Raw genomic sequence first — 21468 nt, 5'->3', positions numbered from 1 at the left:
GCAGAGGAACAGAAGGGGTCTGATGAAAATGTAAGGCCCTTAGTAAGAGAACCTGGTCATGGGTTATCTAAATCAGAAGGATAATAAGAGACCTAATCCCTTGAAGGCAAGTCCTGGCCTAAACTGGTGACAATATTTCAATAAGATTCAATCTGTGGTGTAGCTGGAAGAAAACCTCCATGTGAACTTTTCCAGCTCCTATGTTATAAGCTGGAAAGTAAGAAGTAAAAGTGAAAACCTGCCTCTCTCAGGTTTGGGGATAGAGGACAGGAGCAAGATATGGTTTCCAAAAAGCATTGTCCTGTCCCCCAAGAACTCACTCCTCTCATTCTTACTGCTATCTGCCTCCCTCATCCCCCTCACCAATAATTCACAATGAGCTAACCAGGTACCATAGAAAAGGACCTGGAGGTGTTGCTGGCAAACTCCTCCCCACCCTCAAGTTTCTGCAGAGGCATCGACTCAAAGATGAGAAGGGACCCCCTTCAAAACTCTTGGAAGAGTCTTCAGCAGATCGAAACTTTTAAAGCCATAAGTCAGCCAGGCGCAGTGGCTCATGCCTGTAATCTCAGCACTTTGGGAGGCCAAGGCAGGTGGATCACGAGGTCAAGAGTTTGAGACCAGCTTGACCAACATGGAGGCTGGTCTTGAACTCCCATCTCTACTAAAAATACAAAAATTAGCCCAGCGTGGTGGTGCATGCCTGTAATCCCAGCTACTCGAGAGGCTGAGGCTAGAGAATCACTTGAACCTGGGAGACAGAGGTTGCAGTGAGCTGAGATCACACCACTGCACTACAGCCTGGGACAGAGTGAGACTACCTACGTCTCAGAAATAAATAAATAAATAAATAAATAAAGCCATAAATGAATGAGAGAAGTCATTGGTACTGCTTCAGAGAAATGCCTTAACTCCAGCAATGCCCAGAGGCATCTCTCAGCTCCAGCCTGGGGCCTCCACAGGGCTGCTAACATCCCAGTTAATGCTCCAACTGCTGTTTAACAATTAACATTAATGACTTGTGGTGGGACTGGGTGATTTGGTGGGATGAGAAGGGAAAAATCTGAGAAGTCAAAAGACATTTAACTTTGGGGTAAAAAAAAACTGTTTCTCTATGAGAGATCTTGGCCTGGGAAGCCTATCTGGGGAAACAGCAGCTGACAGTTCTCCTTTGCCACTCTGCAATCCAGTTTCCTGGAGCAAAGCTACAGGCCTTTTAAAAATCCAGCTGCCAGTCCCTCCTCACTCACTTCACTGGACACTAACCTGGCCTGGGCTGGGACTCATGCTGTGGTCCTGGTCACCAGAGCCAAAATAGGGGGAAAGTTGGTGTGGAAAAAGCAGGCAATCAGGGATACAGACCGTTAGTCAATATTTGCAAGGCTGTTGGCAGATTACATATATCTGTACTCAAACACTGTAATCTGATTTCTCTATCAAAAATTCACTTAACATTTTTGTTCCATTACTTAAATCTAGTGGATTTTCTACTCAGCATCAGGTAAGGCTCTCTTAGCCCACTGTGTGTGTGTGTGTGTGTGTGTGTGTGTGTGTGTGTGTGTGTATGATAGATTCTTATTTAAGATGAGATATTTCCTGTGAGTGCAAGTGCAGTACAAATGAGCCAAGTTCTCTGGACACATGTGGATGTGTATATGGTGTTATACACACGGCCCCAAACTCCTGCAATTATTTACACATGCAATTGTTCTGTTGTTTGCAGAGATGGAAATCATATACACGGAGTTACGAATTCCTGAAACGCTTTGTCTACATTTGATATAAACAGACATACAGTAGCTGAGAAAGTAACCCAGCTTGACTATTGCTCTGTTTACCTTCTATTGGAAAAAATAAAAATTGTATCCAGAATACCATATCAGCCTTAGAGCACCACTGAATATCATGTTGCAATTAATTAACAACCTGATAACTATTTGGGACTAAATTTACGGGAAGTTTGAGGCCTAGGGAATAGAAAACAAAATCTCAAAACTTTTTAAAAATAAGTAATTCCTGAAAGAACAAAGCCAACTCATTCCTTCATGCCATGGTTTTGAATGCTATTCCAGCAGCCCCTCCCCCAAACAGGCACGTAATTTATGGATCTTTTACAAGGTAATAAACCACAGTAATTACCTCCCTGCATCCCAAACTAAGAGAACAAATTAAGGCAGAGCTTGAAAAGAATTTAAAAGAGTTTTCCTTTGTTCCAAATAGGAAAAGAAAACGCCAAGACATAGAAGAGCATATTTTTCCCCGTAGGAAGAACCGAGAATGAGCCCTGATGAAGGAAGGGAGAAGACCTGCTACCTGCGAAGGCCTAAAGGTTAGAAACACAGCAATCTTTCTCATCTCTGAGAAAAGGCAAAAGGATCTAAGAAACTGCAAGGCGGTGAGACAAGTTTTCCTCAACAGCGAGCTGCGACGGCGACAATTTCCTAACTCCCAGCCTCCACAGTCGCCTCGGTCAGCAAGGAGAGCAGCCCACGCTGCGGCCGCGGCGCGCATACCCATGGCCTTTACTTGCTTTTGCCCTGAAGTTCAGCGTAGTGGTTTGTTTGGGGCTTGCAGAAAGAAATCAACACACCCCCTCTGACTCTCCACAACCCATCTTTGCCTTCTGCAACCATTTCTCCTGACCATCGCTGGCTTTGGGGTAGACTCTTTGTCTGCCTGAGGCCCTGCATTCGCAGGGCAAGCAGCTTAAAGGAATCCAACTCCAAACTCCTCTGAAGTTAAATATTGACCAGAACCTCTTTCAACAGGCCGCGGTTGCCAGGAGCCGTGGAGAGCCAACTCCTCCCAACCCCCCTGATGCAAAGTCCCACGCAGCGAAGAGTTTTGAAGTAGCGCTTACCTAGAGAGATGTTTAAATCTGAACTAGGAATTGTCTCCAACTCCGGGCGCTCAGGGAATCGCCTTTTCCAGTGTCCAGGCGCTCTGCAGACAAATAAACAGCAGAGGGTGAACGGCGGCTGCGAAAGAAGGGAGTTAGAGGCCCAGAGTGGGAAGCACGGCTCCTGCAAGTGCCAAGGTGGCCCTGGGGGTGACTCGAACACCAAGGAGTCGCCAGGGCACTCATCCATGCGGTGCACTCATTGCTCGAAATGTTCCAGTCTACAAATGGCCCGAAGATGGTGATTTATTTTTGTAAAATAAATACATACTCCATCTCCGCACCCACACTTTCTCCTTTTTCTTTCTTTTTTGGGGGAGGGGGTTGGGGTGGGAGAGGAAAGAAAATGAAAGAGAGGAAGCTGAGAAGGTGGAAGCGGCTTTGCTGGTGGTGTGGGCTGCTTTCAGAGAGCTCTCCTCACGCACCCCAACTTGGAGAATGTGAATGCTCGCTTTATTTTCTTTTCCTAACAAAAGGAAGCCTTGTCTGGGAGCATTCAATCACGGACTCTCCTGAAACCTCACTAATAGAGTTCATTTCTGTTGGCACGAAATCAGACCCGGGCTCAGTCCGCTGGCCAGAGGCAGTCTTGGGAGGTTTTATCTTCTGGTTTATCCAACCCTGGGTACGTGCCTTCTAGGTCCTAATGAGCTGGTGGGACTATCGCAGTGCTTAGACCCTCAGAGCAGGCCAACTAAGGCTGCTGGAAACTGGGAGGGGCGCCGGCTGGTACAATACCTGCTCAGGGACCCTGCTCCAGCCTGGCCTTGCGCAGTGGCCACAAGCCGACTTGATGCCTTGCTTCTACTCAAATCTCGTCCCTCACAATATTTGCAACCCTTTCTTGCCCTCTAAGCAACAAATGGTCACTGAGCCAGCAGTCAGCTCGGTGGGAGAAGCTAGGGAAGGAGCAAAGAATCGTCCTTGCGCGGGACCCTGGCTCGGAGAAGTTCTGCACTCCGCTGGGATTCTGCGGGCTCTCTTCGTCTGCAGACCTAGCACTGTCCCCACTCCCCTTTCACCCAGACCCAGGTAACCTCCTCTTGCTCCAGCCTGCCCCAAACCAGCCCTCCACTGTCTGTCTGCCTTCTTGCAATTCTGTAGATAGCGCTAAGAGGCGCTATCAAATAGCTGAGGAGTCCCCTGACCCCTGGCTTCGGAGCCCCCTAGCACGTTGAACAAGTGGCCGCACATGGGCAGCTGCGCTCTGCCACCATTCGACCCGCAGCCCCCACAAACCAAAGGAAAAGGGCTCAAGATCCACGCTGCGCCTCCTTTCTCTTGTTCAAACTTGCTGTCTGTGTCCCCAAAGGGAGTGTCCCCTGGTCTTTGGGCCCCTGGCATGACCTAGAGCAAGGTGTGTACTCATCCATCTGCACTTTGCCTCTCAATTTCACCCCAGAAAGATCCACTATGCTGCCATCCACTGCGCAACACTTAGGAGTATGTAATTATTATGGTTATTATTATTTTTGCTCCTTCCTTATCCCCAAGTCTAATATTCATGGCTGCTGTCCCCCATAAATCGTTCAGACTAATGAGTCACAGAGAGATGCTGTCCAGGTCTCTCGCTCTGCAATGGCCGCCGCCGCCGTGGCCTCTCTCTCTGCGTTTTTGGCACTCGCTTGCTCCCTCGCTCGCCCGGCGCGGGTGATTTATGAACGCCGGGAAAATTGAACAAAGCCGCGCGCCCGTCCTGTGGTATCTCTGCAGCCTTCCCCAGCGTGAATCAGAATATTACCAACTGTCTGCGCATCCGTCCCACTTCATCACCAAAGCCAGGATGTGACCGCAGAAAACCCAAGCCCGAACTCACGTTTCCCCGGACGCGGCGCGCTCCCCGGACTCGCAGAAACCCTGCGGAAGAAGCCCCAGGACCCGGCGAGGGCCCGCCAGCTCTTTCCTCCCCTCCAAAGGATTCTCTCCTGCCTTCCTGAAGAAGTTAAAAGCTTTTGGAGATAAATCTGAGGGTGTGTGTTTTTAAAAATCAAATGGGAAGTTGGAGTCTCACTTCTGAGAGATTCATTCCTAGTGAGGCCCTGATGACTCTGATCCATTCCTGACGATCTGCATTAATTATTTAATGAGTCACGTGACCTCAAAGATTACAATTTCAGTATCTCCCTCGAACAGGCACTACACCTTTATCAGCTGCAACCAGGGTCCTTGTTTGGCTCTGCAGGCCTCCGGAGCACATTCACCCTTGCCCTGGTCCGAGGCAAGCCACCACCATAGAAATAGCAGGTCAAGCATGACAGAATTAGTCATTATGGAATTCTGAACGTTGTGGACAGTGAGGAGTCCACTGCTCTCTGAGGCGCCCTGACGTCTGTCCCCTCCTAAGCCCAGTGGCCAGACCACCTCCCTGAGCTCCATGACTAGGGTGGTTTGGTAACAAAAATCTCCTCAAGCACCTTCGATGGCACATGAGGCAAGAACCCATCATTATTCTCTGGCTGTACACACCTGTGGCCATCCAGGTCAAGTGCAAGCTTAGATACATCCATTCCTGGCATAATAGCTTCCCAAGAGGAAAGATGCCTGTGACCTTACTGCTCTCTAGAGTAAGACTAAAGGTTGCACTCCACCCTCACACTCATTAACATAAGGAACCATACAGGGAGGATTATTCAGCTGCCTCAGTTTTCTCATCTGTAAACTAAGAAGATTGAACCAAAATGACCTCCAGGTCTCTTTCACCTTGGACAATCTTTCAATCTGGGAATCTCTTTCAACCCGATGAATCAATCCCAGAGAAAGTGGAGCTGGCTTGAAAGGGAGGGGGGTGCCCTGTAAGTTTGGAGTCTTCAGAAAAGGTGCCAGAGTTCTATAAGTTGCAGACTAGAGGGTTTCAAGACAGCCACAGCAGCCTCCCTCATACCATCAAGGGAACAGAACACACGTCTCTTCCTCCTATTGTTTCCAGCCCATGTGTTTCTTTGAAACACAAAGCAGAGTTATTCTTGGGCCAGTGTATAATATAGAGAAGGGGCAACAGGAGCAGCAGTTGAGAAAGGTGAGCCTGTGTTTTTCAATACAAGACTGTGTCTAGGTATGCAGAGACCAAAGGAGTGCCAAGGACAGCCTACTGCCTGCACGGAACCCACTCATTCAGATGGGAAGCCCCAGGCTTTTTTGCTACATTGATTCTTTGGGTTTTTCTTCTCTTCCTTTCTAAAGAGTCATTGATCTGTTTCTATGTGGGAACTGCTAGAGGGAAAGCAACAGTGAGGAGAGCAGCAGAGTTTGGAAGCTTAGGGGAACAGGGGGACAGAGGAAAGATAGTGATATCCACTCTACCCCACCCCACAGGGAGGAGGCTGAGATGTAGGGGAATGGGGCACCCTGGGACAACTGCATATGAAGTCGGAGATGCTATGCACAGGGACTTCCCTCCTTCCCCATCTATCTAGGTAATCTTCCCATGAGCTTCATCCTGGGTATTAAGTACTCTACTATGCCTGTCACAGTTGAATTCCTGCTGTAATAAAACACCGGGTATATCGTAGATTTCAGCAAAACTAGGGAAGGAAGCCTGCAAAGTGCCATTTTTCTTCAAGGGGGAGAGTGTTAAGTACTTAATTCAAACTGTGACCATTAAAGTGTCTCCTATCCGATTTAGGTTGATTTCAGATGTTGACAAAACTTTTACCTCTGGAGTCATGCACAGCTTGGCTGTGTGACTAAAGTAGATGAGTGTGTATTGGAGGGAGGGAGAAACAGAGGAGAGCATGTGTAAGGCTTATTTTCATAGAATTATAGAGCTTACACAAAATACTGTCTTTAAAGGTCAAGGGTTTGAGGGGCCAATAGGGTTTGCTTAAAAAAAAAAAAAAACAATTAATGAGATAGAAAATTTGTCCTCTCGGTGAACTCTTATGGTTGCCTTAGCAAAGGGCAGACAATGCATGATTTTGAAGCACAAAGTGGGATTTTCTAATCTCTTATAACAAGCTCCCTTAAAAGCCAATCTGAAACAGGCAAAACATAACACTGAAGAAATGACAATCATTTGGATCATTTCCAATAATCTTGGTTTTGTACCTTAATAATCAATACAGTTGGGACAAAAATGCCATCTTATCCCAGAATATCAGAAAAATGATCTCAATCCTCTCTCTTCCCTTTCTGGATAGACTTATAAGTGCAAGTGAAAGAAAGTCATCCCCTTTATCCTCATATAACTGCCTCCAGCATGACACTAATGAATATTCCCATACCCCTCTTTCCCCACAAAGGAGAAATATAAGAATTTACCTTAAATGATGATAGTCTGCCATTTGAGATTTTGTAGCTCGACACTCAGTTTCCACCAAAGGAGTCTAGGCATTTTTTTTTTTTTTTTTTTTTTTTTTTTTAGCAGACAGCCAAGATTCTGTGTCCTTGCCTGAGACCACATTATTTGCAGGAAGATCCCTCTCTCCTCCACAGACTTTTCCCAGAGAATGCCTTTCAGAATTGCTGTTGAATTACAAAGAAGTATTTATTGTATGAGGTGATTAATGATTCCTGGGAAAATTGCTATTTTCAGCATGATTTAATTTCGTTTTACAAGTACGTGTAGTAGGGGGAGGGTTAATAAGTTTCAGCAGCAGTTGCATTGCCTCCAGAAATCCCTGGCACCCGTTCACACCTTGTAAAATGTACTTTATGCCACGTTTATCCTGATTTGGGAAGGCAAATGTGTATTTGTTTGCTCCCGAATTTTCTTGGCTCCTCAGAGACTCCTATCTATCACTTTCCTCTCAAATCTGATTTGTGGGTACAGAACTGATCATCCTTGTTTGTAGCACACACAGGGCAGCAGGGATGAAAGGACTGCCAGCTCTGACACTGGCTAAAGGGTTTTACCACTGAAGAAAAGAATGTGTTTTAAAATTCTCTGATATTGCAGAGGCAGGTGAGCACCTACTCCCATCTATGCTAAAATTACCACATAACCTAAAAGCTGCATTTTTTCAAGGCCAGGTGACAGGTCTAATATTTTGGGGCTAGTGTACACTGATTTTTGCTATCTTATTATAGAGGACTTCCTGTAGTAAGCACCAAATGTAAATCAATAAACAAATACTAGGGTTATAGAGATTGAGAAATGGGTTTTGATTTTCAGCCTTTTGGATCTAGATATCTGGAATCAAGCAGAAAAAGTCACAAAGCATTTGAGGAAAGTGACCCCAGTTCAGAATTTGGCTATTTTCCAGCAGTAAACTCTTCCAGGTCTACTTTGCTTGGGGTGAACTTTGGGGGTATATTATGCTTTTTCTTTCCTCAGAAGAAACTTTGAAGAGTGTACTTGGAAAATTCAGTTTATTTGAAAGCTCTTTCTTCAAAAAAAGAGAAACAAACAAGCAAACAAACAAAAATTCCCAGGCTACAGTTAGTGAAGAGGACCTTAAGAACAGCCAAGAAACAAAAGTAATCTCAACCCTTTGCACAAACTACTTTTTTTCTCCAGGGAGACAGGCAGATTAAGTGTGAAGGTGCAATAAATACCAAAGAGACCACTTCTTTCCAAGTGTACTCAGAGTTCAGTGTGTAGAACAGCTGCAGAAACTCCTGGGCCCACAGCACTGCATGGTTTCAGCTTTCATTGCAGGGAAGGACACGTTTCCATGCCTTACAGAGACTTGAAGCCTGAAAGCCTGGCCAAGTTTGGGAAGAAGAGGAACCCTCTCAGAGCTCAAGAGCCTTCCTGCTCTTTGGAACTTTTCCACAGTAGGCCAAGCTTGACAAGAGTTCAGCTCAAGTTGAACATATGTACACACAACTCTCTCACACACACAAATTATGCGAGTAGTCAGAATCCAAGTGAACACAGCTCAAGCCATCTGCAAGGTTTTTACATGCAAGGTCAAGTATCTCAATCCAGAGGATTTTTGTCTTCTTAATGAAAAGCTTAGAAAACACATGAATCTTAGATTTTTAATGTTTCTTTAAATGGAGTTTATTCTTAGCACATGGCTTTCTATACAGCCACATCACAATTTGTACAGTTCAACATGAGTCTAAATGCACTCCCCTCTCCCCAAAGACTGTGACCCGGAATGGGACAACAATATCTCTGTGACAGTATCTTAAATAAATGCAAGTAAGGGAAACTAAAATGTCACACCTACATCAAGGTCTACACATCTTAAGAATTAAATAATCTTGTGAAGTCCACAATGTCTACTTATTTATTCAGTTCAATACCAGCTTGGACGAGCTGCCTTAATGGGGGAGAAGGAGGTAAGGAAGGTGGGGAAAGGGTCTGTTTTCTTCTGCTTTCAGCAAAGATACAAGTATATGTTCCCAGTCAGCATGGGCCGTCCAGCTAGCTGACTGTAGCCATCTCAAAAGCATTTGATACCAAGTAGTCCTTCTGAGGTATTGACACTTGGCAGCCTTGTTCAGGCCAGCAGGTTGTTCCACCAGCCAGCATCCTGGACAACTGTCCTCTCATGGGTGGCAACCAGCACATACTCTTACCCGGATAATGTCTTCTTTTTGGTTATCCTTTTCACCAAGTTGGGTTTGTTTTGGTGTCTATTATGGTCCAGACTGGGAGGGGTGGACGAGGAAAGGAGTAGGAGAAGAGAGGTTAAGGATAGAAACCGGTCGAGGTTTTTTAGAAGATTATATGGAGGAGGGAACGGGTGTGGAGGTGCCTGGGTGGGGGGGGGGGGGGATGGATGTGGGGGCTCTGAGTTTGTGCTTTCCCTGGCGGGCCGGCAGAGGCCGAGGCCGAATTGGAGGACCGCATCTTGGTGTTGGGCAGTTTGTGGTCTTTCTTCCACTTCATCCTCCGGTTCTGAAACCAGATCTTGACCTGGCGCTCGGACAAGCAAAGCGTGTGAGCGATCTCGATGCGGCGCCGCCGGGTCAGGTAGCGGTTGAAGTGGAACTCCTTCTCCAGCTCCAAGACCTGCTGCCGGGTGTAGGCGGTTCGAGAGCGCTTAGGCTCCCCTCCGTTATAACTGGGGTTGACTGAACACCCAGAACCCCGAAAGAGAAGGCCAAGGAAGAGGGAGTGGAAGAGAGGGAAAGGAGGAGGAGAGAGAAGGTGGGGTGGGGAAGAGCAATTGGACATCATCATTATATAATAACCTGACACCAAGTTCACGCAAGATACATAAAACGGCAAAGAAAATGTTTCACAGGCTATTGACAACGGGAAACACCCGAGAGCCATAAAGAATGGTGCTGGGCATTGGGGCTGAAGAAAAGCTTCAAAGACACATGGCCTGAAGGCTCTGCCAGGGCAATTAAATTTATGGGGGCTATAATTACTGCCCTAACAGTTTGGCGTCTCGTAAATCTCCTGATAAAGGGACCCTGGGTACAAAAGGGTTCTCACGTTGGGATCAGGCGGCTGGCTGGCGCGCACACACCCACATCTCATCGCAGCCCAGGCCAGATGGGGGCTCCCCTCCCGAGGCCCCCTTCCCTTGAGCCTCTCCCTCCTGACCCCGACCCTCGAACCCAGGCCCACCTCCCGCGCCTCCCCAGCGGCGCCACGTACCGGCGCTGACATGGATCTTCTTCATCCAGGGGTACACCACGGGCTCCCTGCCCTTCAGGCCCAGCGGGCTCTTGTCGGCCAAGAGCAGCGGGCACGCGGGGGCGCTGCCCCCTGCTGGGACGCCTGGGGTGGCGGGGGCCGCCTCGCAGCGTCGCGGAGCCGCGGGGGGCGCCGCGCGAGGCTGCGGGGGTGGCGGCGGCTGGGGCTGCAGCCCAGGCTGCAGGACGTGGCTCGTATGCAGGCCGTGCGCTGGGCCCTTGGCGTGCGCCGGGGGCTGCTCCGGTTGGGGCGGCCGCCCGGGGCTGGCGCTGCTGCGGTAGCCATAGGGGTAGGCGGTGTCCGCGGCCCCGTGAGCGGGGTAGAGCGCGGCGGCGGGGTAAGCGGGCTCGCGGGCGGCCCGCGGCGCGTAGTAGGAGGCAGAGGGCTCTCGGACGCCGCCCGCGTGAGGGAGCTGGGGCTGCTGCGGCGGCAGGTGCTGGGTCGGGGGCGCCGGGGGCTGCTGGTAGCCGGGGCCCCCGCCCGGGCCGCCGTCTCCGCCGCCGGGGCCGCTGTGCTGCGCGTACTCCTCGAAGGGAGGGAACTTGGGCTCGATGTAGTTGGAGTTTATCAAAAACGAGCTCATGGTCATTAATTTGTGAAGTGCAAAAATACTAATTTTTCTCGCGTTGTCGTTTTTTCTGGGCTCGCCGAGGCCCCTCCCCCTCCTGCCTCGCTTCCCATCCCCCTTTCCTCTGCGTCCTTCCCCTCCCCCCGCTGTCAAGTGTTCACCCCTCCCCCTCCCCCTCCCGCAGAAGCCGCCACCAAAGTTCCAGCCGCTCCTCCCCAGCCCAGCGCGCGCCCCGCCCCGTGCCCCACGTGCAGCGCCCCCACCAATGGGCTCATCGCGCGCGCGGACCCGGATCAGGAAACGCGCGGGTTCGTGATGGATGCTGCTGTCCGGCGCCTGGGCTCGGAGAGGGAGCAGGCGCTTTGGACCCCAGCCCCCCAACTTTGATTCCCGCTGGGAATTCTGGCCCTGCCGGGCTGTAGGTCCTCTTGGGAGCCCTCTGCCTGCCCTACTGCTGGCCTAGGCCTCGGGCAGTCTGGCAGCCGCGACTCAGCGGTGACCTCGGGCCCAACCTAGTCAGGGTTCGCGTCCTTCAGGGGTTCTAGGCTAACTGGGGGAAGGAAGGGCGTTGGGACCGAGGGGCATCCTGGTTTTTATGTAGGCCCAGAGAGGCCACCAGACTCGTTTTCTCAACCGCAGGTCTCCCTTCCCCACTCCCAGCTCCTTGCTTGTCGGCCTGAGAGCCCTTGCTTTGAGAAGCTGGCAGAAGCTGCAAAGGTTGCGTGGGCGGGCATCGGAGAGAAATCGACCCTAGGATGTAAAGCGAGGCCATTCCATTATAACTGGATGGGCACTTTTCATTTTTTCCTTCTTTCAGGGACAATCTGTTTCGTATTTTCCTTAGAAAAATTGGAACCTTCCTAATAGCATCTAATTTGACTGGGGTTGTTGATGTCGGAGCTAAATATGCCCGCGTTTACTACGTGCGATTGTGAGAGAGAAGGTGGCCCAAGGATGGGAATGGATAGAAGCAACACCTCCACAGAACAGAGCTTTGAAAACAATAACTTCCTATTTCAGAACAATCCCCAAACAAAAACAAGCTAAAGGTAGAATATACACCTTGCCTGGTCTGATCTCTGATAGGTCATTTCCAGCTAAGAGTTTTATGTTTTCTCTTTTGGATCCTGCTTTCTCAGGCTGTATCTGAGGCTAGAGTTATATTTACAAGACAGTCTATAATTTCTGAATTGCTGGAAATTAGCATGTTAACGATATCAGAAGCTCTGGAAAGGAGGGAGAGGAGACTGTTGCCTGCCATTTGGTAATTGAAATTTGATGGGTACACTAATTACGCCATTATTAACAAATAAATTACTTATTAATTCCACCTAATGTTGATCTTTGAAGTAAATACTGATGCCTTATTTGTACTGTGTACTTTCCTCCTTTCTTTTCTGAGTAACAGACATATCTAGATCCTCTACTTTTCAGCCCAGATTAAAGCAGTGCAAACTAGAATAGTCACCATTCTAAAAATATTTTCATATTGGCATGCAAAAGCAAGGATTTTTCAGCTGGTGCACCTTAGTTAATTTTTCAAAGAGCAGTATAAACAGCCTTCTCACAACTGAGTCTGGAATGCAGACAAGGAAAATTATATTCTAAGCCTGGAGACACTTCAAAAGGAATGTCAATTCTATCTTCATTTATATCGGTTACTCATATGAGTTACTAAATGCTGGAATATATCCATTTGATGGATAGTCATTTAATGCTTAGCCACATAAAGGCTATTATAGGAGACTAATCTTTAAACTAATTTAGGAAAAGAGGTTAAAAAGGGGATCATATTAGCTTTCTAACTGGAATCACCCTGAAGTGGTACAAAGAGATTTTCCACAATGGGTGTATATGTGTGTGAAGAGTCCTGTCCATTCACATGAGGCACCCTGAAAATTTGTTTTTAATGAAATCTGAGCCACAGACAGAAAGCAACACTGAGTGTAATCCTTAGCCATCCTCTCTAGACTTGAGGAATAAATTAGCCTGTGATACATCTACCCGAACCAATATCTCTCCTTAGCAAGAAAAAATGATATATACATAGGTTATGTAATATGTAATATAAATAATATGTACATACATAATATGTATTACAAAGCTGAACCATCTAAGCTTCAGGGGGAACAAAAGGCATGACAAGGAAACCTTCCCTCTGCCTCCTCATGTCATCAGCCTTGAGTACTAGGGTCTTAACCATGTCTGTTTAATATTTACAGACACTAAACCACAAAATTCATGTTGTTTAGCCTCGGAACCTTCTACCAAGTTTCTATTTTTAAGTATTAACGAGACATAGGCACTGTTTTGTATATGGTCAACCCTAATAAGTTAACTGCGCCTGTGTTTTGTGTGGTTCTATTACTTTAGGAAGAGGGGCTTACACAGAATCCCCCAAGGCCTGTAACTTGTCTTTGTGGTTCGTGTCATAAACACAAATGGAGCCAGGACCACCAAGTGTTATCTCACACACCGACATTTTGACATTTTACTGCAAGATTTATGGCTGTAATAAACAATCTCAGTACCTTTTCTGAACCTTCCTCAATCTCCCTTTGCAAACCATAGCATCATTCCATTGAATCAAATAATCTTTTGAAAAACATTTTTTTTCAAAAAATACTGCTTGCCTTTACACAATATCGAAGACACCAAAGTAAAGCCAGGAAGAAACTAACTCAATTAATAAACAAACTGAAGTTTACCAGCAGCATCTCGTTCGAGAAAAGATGGGATGCCCTGAAATGTAGCAGAGAGGGAGCATGCTAATCCTCGCACGCCAACTGGTTCCAGTCTCAATTGGGGTGAAAGCGTTATCCTTTCCTTAGGAAACTGGTAAGCACATTTGTTCATTTCCACTTGCAGGGATAACATATATTCCCAACAAAAGCTTTCTTAAAATCCCATTAGCTGAAATAACTTTTCTTCATGTCCTCGAATCCCAGATGGAAAAGAAGAGTGAAGGGAGTCGGAGGGAGAGGGAGGGTGAGAGGGAGGCGGTGTTTTGCAGCTTGGTTTGAATCTGATTTGAATCATTTTGAATATATTTGTAACAGCCTTCCCTCTTGAATGCAACCCTGTCCCAAGTTTCAAAGTGACCGAACAGTGACACCGTGTGCATTTTGTTTCTTATTAATCTTACACATTGACAGTCTTTGTTAAATCACAAGGCGCGCCCTTCACCAGCCGACATTTTCATATTTGTTAGACGCACTGACCTGAAGTTCACCTCGGCCTTGGACTTTGCGCTTCTAAAAGGTCTATACAGTGTCTTTTAGTGAGCAGGGTGCTTTGCCTAGGTCACTCCTTCTCAGGAAAAACCAAGGGGAAAAGGCAAAGGAAATGTAAACGTTATGGAATGTATTGACTGTATTTGTCCTTTGTTCTTTAGAGCGAGAGTCCCCCAGACTGTTCTCTATCGGATGCGCGTCTCAAGCTGAACAGCGGAATGGCAGGATTTCAGAATGCATTTGAGGGTTTCCCCACCACCTACACTAGACACAAGATTTGAGAGGAGCAGCACTTTACCAGCCATTTGACCAATTAATTGTTTGGGGGAAATTTCCTTGTCGTAGTTTAAAATAATGCACACAACCCAGGGATGAGGACTGACATTCATATTGGGATTACGCACGAATTTTAACTGGGTTTGTTTGACAGGCCCAAGATTCAAAATCCTCCAAATAAAGAAGCAAGCTCTCTAAAAGCATTAACTTCTGCAAGTACCCTTTTCTTTTACTTTAAAGACTAGCTAAGAGGTATCTATAGTTTTTGAAGCTGTTATGTTTCTAAGGTGTGTCACGTGTTTTTAACCAAAACGCACAATAAAAAGGTTTTTTGCAAAGAGACAAATAATTGTCTTGGTGAGTCCTAGAAGAGGGGGTTTTGGTTTTCTTCATCTAAGTAGCTCAAATGTGGTGAAATGTTCACTGCTGCAACAGCAAGCACCACAGTTGTTTCCTTTCTTCTGTTTCATCTGGCAGACCCCCATTTGGCTTCTAACTCTTGGCCGGAGTGAAAACTTTACACATTGCACAGAAGCACCCTGATTACTTCCATGAAGGCAGTGTTTGGGAAATATTTACTTTACCACTGAACATACCTGGCACTGTTAAATCCAATCAACCAAAATGTATTGGGATGATCTTAAACATTCCTGCAAGAGGCTACATTCTGAGTAGATGAATTATCTCCAAAGTTAAAAAAGAAAAACCTAGGGAAAATATTTCACCTTTCTCTTCTCTGTTTTCCTAAATTGATCCCTTGAAGGTCAATTCACAGATAAAGGAAATATGTCCCCTGGAAAATAGATTCTTACAGCACCAACACTTAAAGCCTTTCTAGAGGTATGAAAAATAAGATATTGTTTAGCCCTTCAGTTGCAACTCACACATGAGGCATGGTTCCAGTTGGCTTCCTTAATACACTATTCCCTTTATTTTCTGCTCTCCCACCCTTCTCCTTAGGTTGCTTTCCCTTCTCCTTGGCTTTTTTTTTTTTTTTTTTTTTTTATTTCCAAGGGCATTATTAGAAAGCACTTTCTGAAGAATAGAAAATATTCTATTCTGTGTGGTGGTCTTACAAAGTGGCCTGGTATTTGTGGATTACACCTTTCTGCATTCCCTACAGTCTAGTTTTTCACTTATAGCTTGTAGCATTTCTCTTACATTCAATTGTGGTTTAATAGTAAACATAACAAAAATTTCCAAACAGGAACATTTTCATGGCACCAATAAGCATTTTGTCATTGATGGTGGTGGTGGAGGGGGGAAGGGGGGAATCCTCTGTTTTCAGGAGGGCTTTCACTTCCTTCCTTCCCCTTCCCAGATCTCAGAACCCTTTGCATTCAGCGAACTGTAGTTTCAGAAGAAGCATATTCTATGTTTGAATACTGCAAAGATTACATTTTGCAAGAAGTGCCTGTGTTTGCATTTGTTCTTACACACTTTAGGGGTCATCATATGTACTAAAAAGACAAAAAACTGGCCAATCAAAATCCCTCTTTTCAAACAAAGGAGGTTTTCTGAACCATTCTGTTGCCTTTGAAGGCATAATGAAATATTGGAAACTTGCGACATTACTTTTTAAAGCTCCACAGATGAGTTTTGAGCATTTTTATTTTGTGACAAACCCACAGACTCCTGGTTCTCCAACACCTAAGGTGTTGGTGTTTCAGTAATCTATGCCTATTTACCTGCTGCTATTCCCTCAGAATGGGAGCAATAATTCAAGATGAAATACAGCATGTATTACTCTTGAAAAGAGGAATTTTCTATCCTTTCCTCCGTAATTGAGGTCATTCAACCACTAGGGTTCACCTGGAGTCCATACCGTGATACACGCGTCACTCCGAGCCATTTTATCTTTTGTGCTGATAGTCAAGATCACAGCTCTAACATTGACATCAAACTCTGTCTGGGCAGATGACTAAGAGCGCTGCACAATGTAAACTTTTGACCCTCAACTTTTTGACCTGCAGTTGTAACGCACTAACCACAAAGATACACAAAGCTGAGCCTCTTCTTTCAGGGGGAAGAGGTCCCCTAGCATCTCAGGATGCCCTGCTTCTGCCACTGCCATTTGAAATTAGCGGGTGAAATGGATGTTTTTGTGTGTTTGTGACTGTATTTCCTGTTAAATCAGCCTACGACCTCTTTTTCTCAGCACCTAGGAACTAGATTAACTTGAAATCACTCATGGTTCTATTTTACCAGGAAAATTTGGAGCAGAAGGGGAGAACCTTGCAAAAAGTGAAAGAAAAGAGAAGATGGGGGAAAGCAGGCAATGGGAGGTAGAGACACTTTTTCTCTTTATTTAAAACTAAAGACACAGCCCTAATTGTTGGGAGAGCTGGCCCAGGCGGGTGAGTTGACTGTGAACTTGTACTAAAGCGTGCTCTGCTGGCGATTCCTAGGGTGTGCAGATTTATCTTCTCTGCATTTACTTAACCCGGCAGTGAACTGCGCGGGCGTCATTTGTTAGGCAATGACAGACTTCACCTCCAGCAAGGGCTGCTTCACAAAATTGCAATAATTATCTAATAACCTTCATAACAAATATTATTATTGAAAAGACTGGTTTGTGGGGAGGGGACCTGGTAGGAAAATAACAAATTGATTTGTGAAAAATACCAAACAAAACAAACCTGGGCAGACCTTCAAGTTCTGAGGCTTAGAATGGCTGGGGCTGTGGATCCCCTCCCCTATGTGGGTGGGAGCTTAGGCTGACCCCCTCAGCCCTGCCTGGGAGCCCCGTTTATAGTTTTGCCATTGACTAGAAGGAAATTCCTCTTAGAAACCAAAGGGATGGAGCCCATAATGCTCTGCACTCTCCATGGTGGGCAAGCCATGGACAGACCCCCAGCCAAGGCAGGGGAGAGGCTGAGAAGGGCATCTTTTAAGTTAAAAGGATAGTTTTCCTCCTCAATTGCCCATCTTTTAAGATGTGATTTGCTTTCCACTCACTAATTATTTGGATATAATACTCTCAGAATCTCAACAAATGAACAGGACTCTGTTTTTGGTAGGAAATTCTGTCTTGCTCTCCCAGAACCGCCAACAATAAAGCAGGGGAAAGAGCAGGAGAAAAGGAATCTTGGCATAATGTTGTGAAATTAGACCATGGAAACCCTAACAAACCCGTAAGTAGTGTGACCAGAAGCTTCCTGTTGTATTTATAGTTCAGGAATATTGTCTCTTCAGTTTGTGGAAACAAATGAGCCCCTGCACATTGCTGCCGAAGAGAAGCACAGACACACTTCTGCCACCGGCTGAGGCTGGGTGTCTTCATAAAGCCCTCAGTGACCTCAATATTTTTTCTTAGTAAGTTCCTCTGCAAGAACAACCCAAGAATCCACAAAAGAAATAACTTATCTACAGAATGAGCAGAAAACCAGCCATCCTCTTGATTATGCTTCCTATGAAAATAGGAAGAAAGAAAAAAAAAAACCCTCCAATAATACATAGGTCTGACTGCATGCTGTATTTTTGAAAAGTCATTTAATTCCATGTGGCCATGTGGGTTGTCCTGCTCCCTTAAATTCTACTTAAGTTTTGTGAAGATTAAAACAGACAGAAATAAGCAAGCTGACAATATTTACAGCCTGTAATTTTTCTCATTCCTTGGAAACATTCTCTATGTTATGTGGTGCTGGAAATGACTTCAACAGGCTTTCTGCTCATTCCCACACCCCAAGGTGGAATATAGCCATGAAGGTAGTGTGGATGCTTTCTGTGTGAGTTACTCCAACTAAACTGTCAGAACCCCTGTCACTCTCACTCTCTCTTATTTTTATTTTATTTTATTTTATTTTTTGCTTCTAATTTCACTCTCCAAGCAAGATCACCAAATGAGTAACTAAAATGGAACCATAACCCAATATTTTCCGATAAGGAGCCCAAAATTCAGAGCAGCAAAACAAAGAATCCAGTATTCTCACAGACACATAACATTATTAAAGAGAGCCCATACCCATGTAGAGTTTATATTCTTGTTCCCACTAAGATGTGGACACCTCTTCTTGACTGCTGAAATACCAATGTCCACTTTAATAGGTTACACACGATGACTTTAAGATTCTTTACCTTGCCACAATTCATGAGAAGTTGGGCTTGTGGGGGGGTTTCGATTTAAAAAAAAAAAAAAAAACTTTCTAGGTTTTGCTTTCTGGACCTCTGACTTTGGGGACATCTGTTGCACTTATGTTGAGTGTAGGTGGCCTCTGCACAAGAAACTTTATTGAAATTTCAAATCTATACTTTCAGTGTTTTCACTTTAAGCACTTAATAGGTATCTTTACCAATTAATACTCGCCAAAAACTGCCCAGCTCTTAAGGAGAAAAGCAGATCCTATTTTTTCTTTCATTTCTGAATGCAGTAGGAGAATTTGCCTTAATTCCTAAAATAGGATTGGGGGAAATATACTGAGTCCCTTGTGGGTACCCATCCAGAAAAAAGATCCCAGGACAGGCCACATAGTCCCCAGTTACTGGGCTTGGGTTTTGCCATTGAAGAATATGGAGGATTGGAGCCAGAAGGGGTGACTGGGGCCAATATGGAACTGTACCCAGGATAAACTTATTTCACCTTACTTCACCCATTGGTGCAATTGTGGAGACTGTTCTGGAAATCATAGAGTATGTAAATTTCCTGGGATCAAACAGAAAGAGCAGCTAACAAAAGAAAGGCGGAAATCTCCTACTGACAAAGGACCAATTTCTTCCCTAAACTACCGTTTACGATGTGTCAGGAAAAACAACCTAATGGCTCTGGGGATTTTTAAGTTGGGCATTGAAGACACCTCAATTTCCCCCCAAACTTTAGAGCACAGTTTGGAACAGAGAATTCGCCTGTATGTTGAGGGGGAGTGAATTTCTCCAATCTTTAATGTCATCTAGGGGGCTGCCTAAGTTGCCTTTTGAGGGTCCTGTGCGTAGATGTTTTAATTCTACAAAGAAGGAGAGGAAAAGGAAAGAAGAGAGGGAGAAGAAAGGCAAGGCGAAAGAAAAGAAAGTGCTTTAACCCCTTTCAATTAGCCTGAGGATTCAAAGACTAAAGTTAAATCCGGCCATAAAGTTTATTGCTTCAGACTCACAGGCGGGTGAGAACAGTCTCACCGAAATAAAAAGAACGTGCAAGCAAACAGGGTTCAGGGCCTGGTCCCGGGTGCGGGGGAGGGGGTGCTGAGCACCCCCCAGGAGGGTGGGGACCCTTGGTCCCCAGGGTCCGGTGGGCGCTAGCAGCCCAATCTCCACCTCGCAACCCAGGGGCCCAGCCTGGAGGTGCAGCCTCCGCCTCGCCGGCCTCTGCCACCCTCCGGCTCTCTTGAGCTGAAACCCCGAAGGCCGCCGCCTCAGTTCAACCCTGCCAAAGACCCTGGCCCCGAAGACATATTGCCACAGCCCCGTAAGGAATCCCTCCAGAGTCCGCCTCGGCCCTGCCCGGGCCTTTCTTTCAAACTCCTGAGCTCAGCGCGGCCCTCGGCGCCCGCGGCTGGCGCCCCACTGTCTCCCAGCCCCCACCTCAAGGCTCCGTGACCCCCAGAAGCCGGCCCGGCCGGCCCAGCAATTGCGCGGAGGGCTGGGGCTGCGGCCCTGCCCGGTCCCCACACACAGGCCCATTCGCACACAAAAATCATCTTTTTGCACGCCGGCGGGAGCAGCGGAAGTTATTAACATCCGCGGTTGTGCAGCAATTAAAGTTAGGCCTGAGGATGCCGCGCGGTCACAGGCGCTGCTCACCCTCCTGCCTCCGCAGAGCTGGCTCCTGGCGCTGCTCTCTTGGGCAGGGGGAAGTTTGTCCTGCCTTTTCGAATTCAGAGGCAGCCTCAGAGTTATTGAACCAGAGAGAAAGAGAGAAAGAGAGAGAGCAAGGAAGAAACTTTCCAAAGTACAAATAAACTTGAAAGCACTCAAGAGGCGAGCTTACCTTAACTCGGAGGGAGCCATTTTTCAGGGAGTTTTGAGAACTTGTGGTTTGGACACTTCTGGACCTAAAATTGACAGTTTGAATGGCCAGGCAGCACACGTAGCCTGCAAAAGAGTCAAATGGAGTCCAGCGTTAGTGAGATTATATGTTATGTGGTATATAATGTTGGATGTCAACTCCCCAAAACCATAAAACTTACTTTAATGGCCCCACGTGACGTTTTATAGCCAGTGAGCCGATCTGTCTGTGCTATGGATGATTTTACGATCTAATTCATAGACAAAACCCTATTCATTTGGCACCCAAATGTCATATAGCCGGAACTGGGGCTTATAAAGTTTACTGTTTTATAACTTTTAAAAGGAAAGACGGCATCAGTGTAAGCAGTCGGTAAATGTGCAAATCTCTAGTTGCGCTTTAGCTGCTCTGAGGAGTTTCCCAATCGAGCTAGGATGGGGTAAGTACCTTCCATTTGTAGCAAATTAATTGTAGCAAAAGAAGCCAACTGGGTCCAGGGTGAAAAGTGGGGAAGGGGTGCTGGGACGGGTTAAGGGCAGAGGGTTTGGGGACCATAGCCAGGCAGAGCAGCGTCTCCAGCAAGTGGAGGCCTAGGACAGCCTTAGGAAAGAGGCAGGGTCTGTGTGGCCCGAGGGCAGCTAACAAAGCCCTGGGCTTTTTCTCCTTCTTTCTCATTCTGTCTCTCTGTTTTGTACCCAGCAAGTTAACTTGGTTCCTCAGAGATGGGCAGGGTGGACTCGGGCTTTGGAACTGCCTGCAGCTTTTCCCACCTTCTGCCCTGCACTTTGTGATGGGTCAGAGTTAGGGAGGCGATGGGCCAGTGTTGGTCTGAGGTCTCCCTGCACAGGTCATCTGCTCAGGTAGCCTCAGACCTACGGGCTTCCAGGACTGAACAGACAGACAGAAAAGCAGACAGAGCCACTCACTATTTGGCACAAACCAGACCAAGAGAACTTACAATAGAAAGTTTATTTTTTGTTCCAGTCAGTATTTTTTCCTTAAAAACAAATACCA

General features: G+C 46.4%; 2 protein-coding genes and 1 long non-coding RNA gene across 6 annotated transcripts in view; 1 reads left to right on the top strand and 2 right to left on the bottom strand.

Moving 5' to 3' along the window:
* Positions 1 to 21468, bottom strand: part of HOXA3 (homeobox A3) — a 45313-nt gene that overhangs the window by 12548 nt on the left and 11297 nt on the right. For 2 of the 4 annotated variants that reach the window (XM_032286923.1, XM_032286925.1), the window contains exons 2-4: positions 20437 to 20540; positions 7157 to 7360; positions 2861 to 2943 (exon numbers count right to left, since the gene is read on the bottom strand). The gene's annotated coding sequence lies outside the window, so the exon portion shown is untranslated. The remainder of the gene's footprint in view (positions 1 to 2860; positions 2944 to 7156; positions 7361 to 20436; positions 20541 to 21468) is intronic. The other 2 variants (XM_032286924.1, XM_032286927.1) reach the window with 1 other exon arrangement.
* LOC116557440 lies at positions 805 to 3186 on the top strand. The gene is made up of 2 exons (XR_004271519.1): positions 805 to 2329; positions 2769 to 3186. It is a non-coding gene; the product is annotated as an uncharacterized LOC116557440 (long non-coding RNA).
* HOXA4 (homeobox A4) lies at positions 8808 to 11118 on the bottom strand. The gene is given in 3 exon segments (XM_032286931.1): positions 8808 to 9565; positions 9567 to 9865; positions 10401 to 11118. Coding segments are annotated over 3 exon segments (978 nt in total). The 5' UTR covers positions 11029 to 11118; the 3' UTR covers positions 8808 to 9514.

This window comes from Sapajus apella, unplaced genomic scaffold, assembly GCF_009761245.1.
Source record: "Sapajus apella isolate SASKATOON/1434 unplaced genomic scaffold, GSC_monkey_1.0 scaffold19, whole genome shotgun sequence".
NCBI classification, from domain to species: domain Eukaryota; kingdom Metazoa; phylum Chordata; class Mammalia; order Primates; family Cebidae; genus Sapajus; species Sapajus apella.
This window is presented reverse-complemented; position numbering and strand designations above follow the sequence as displayed.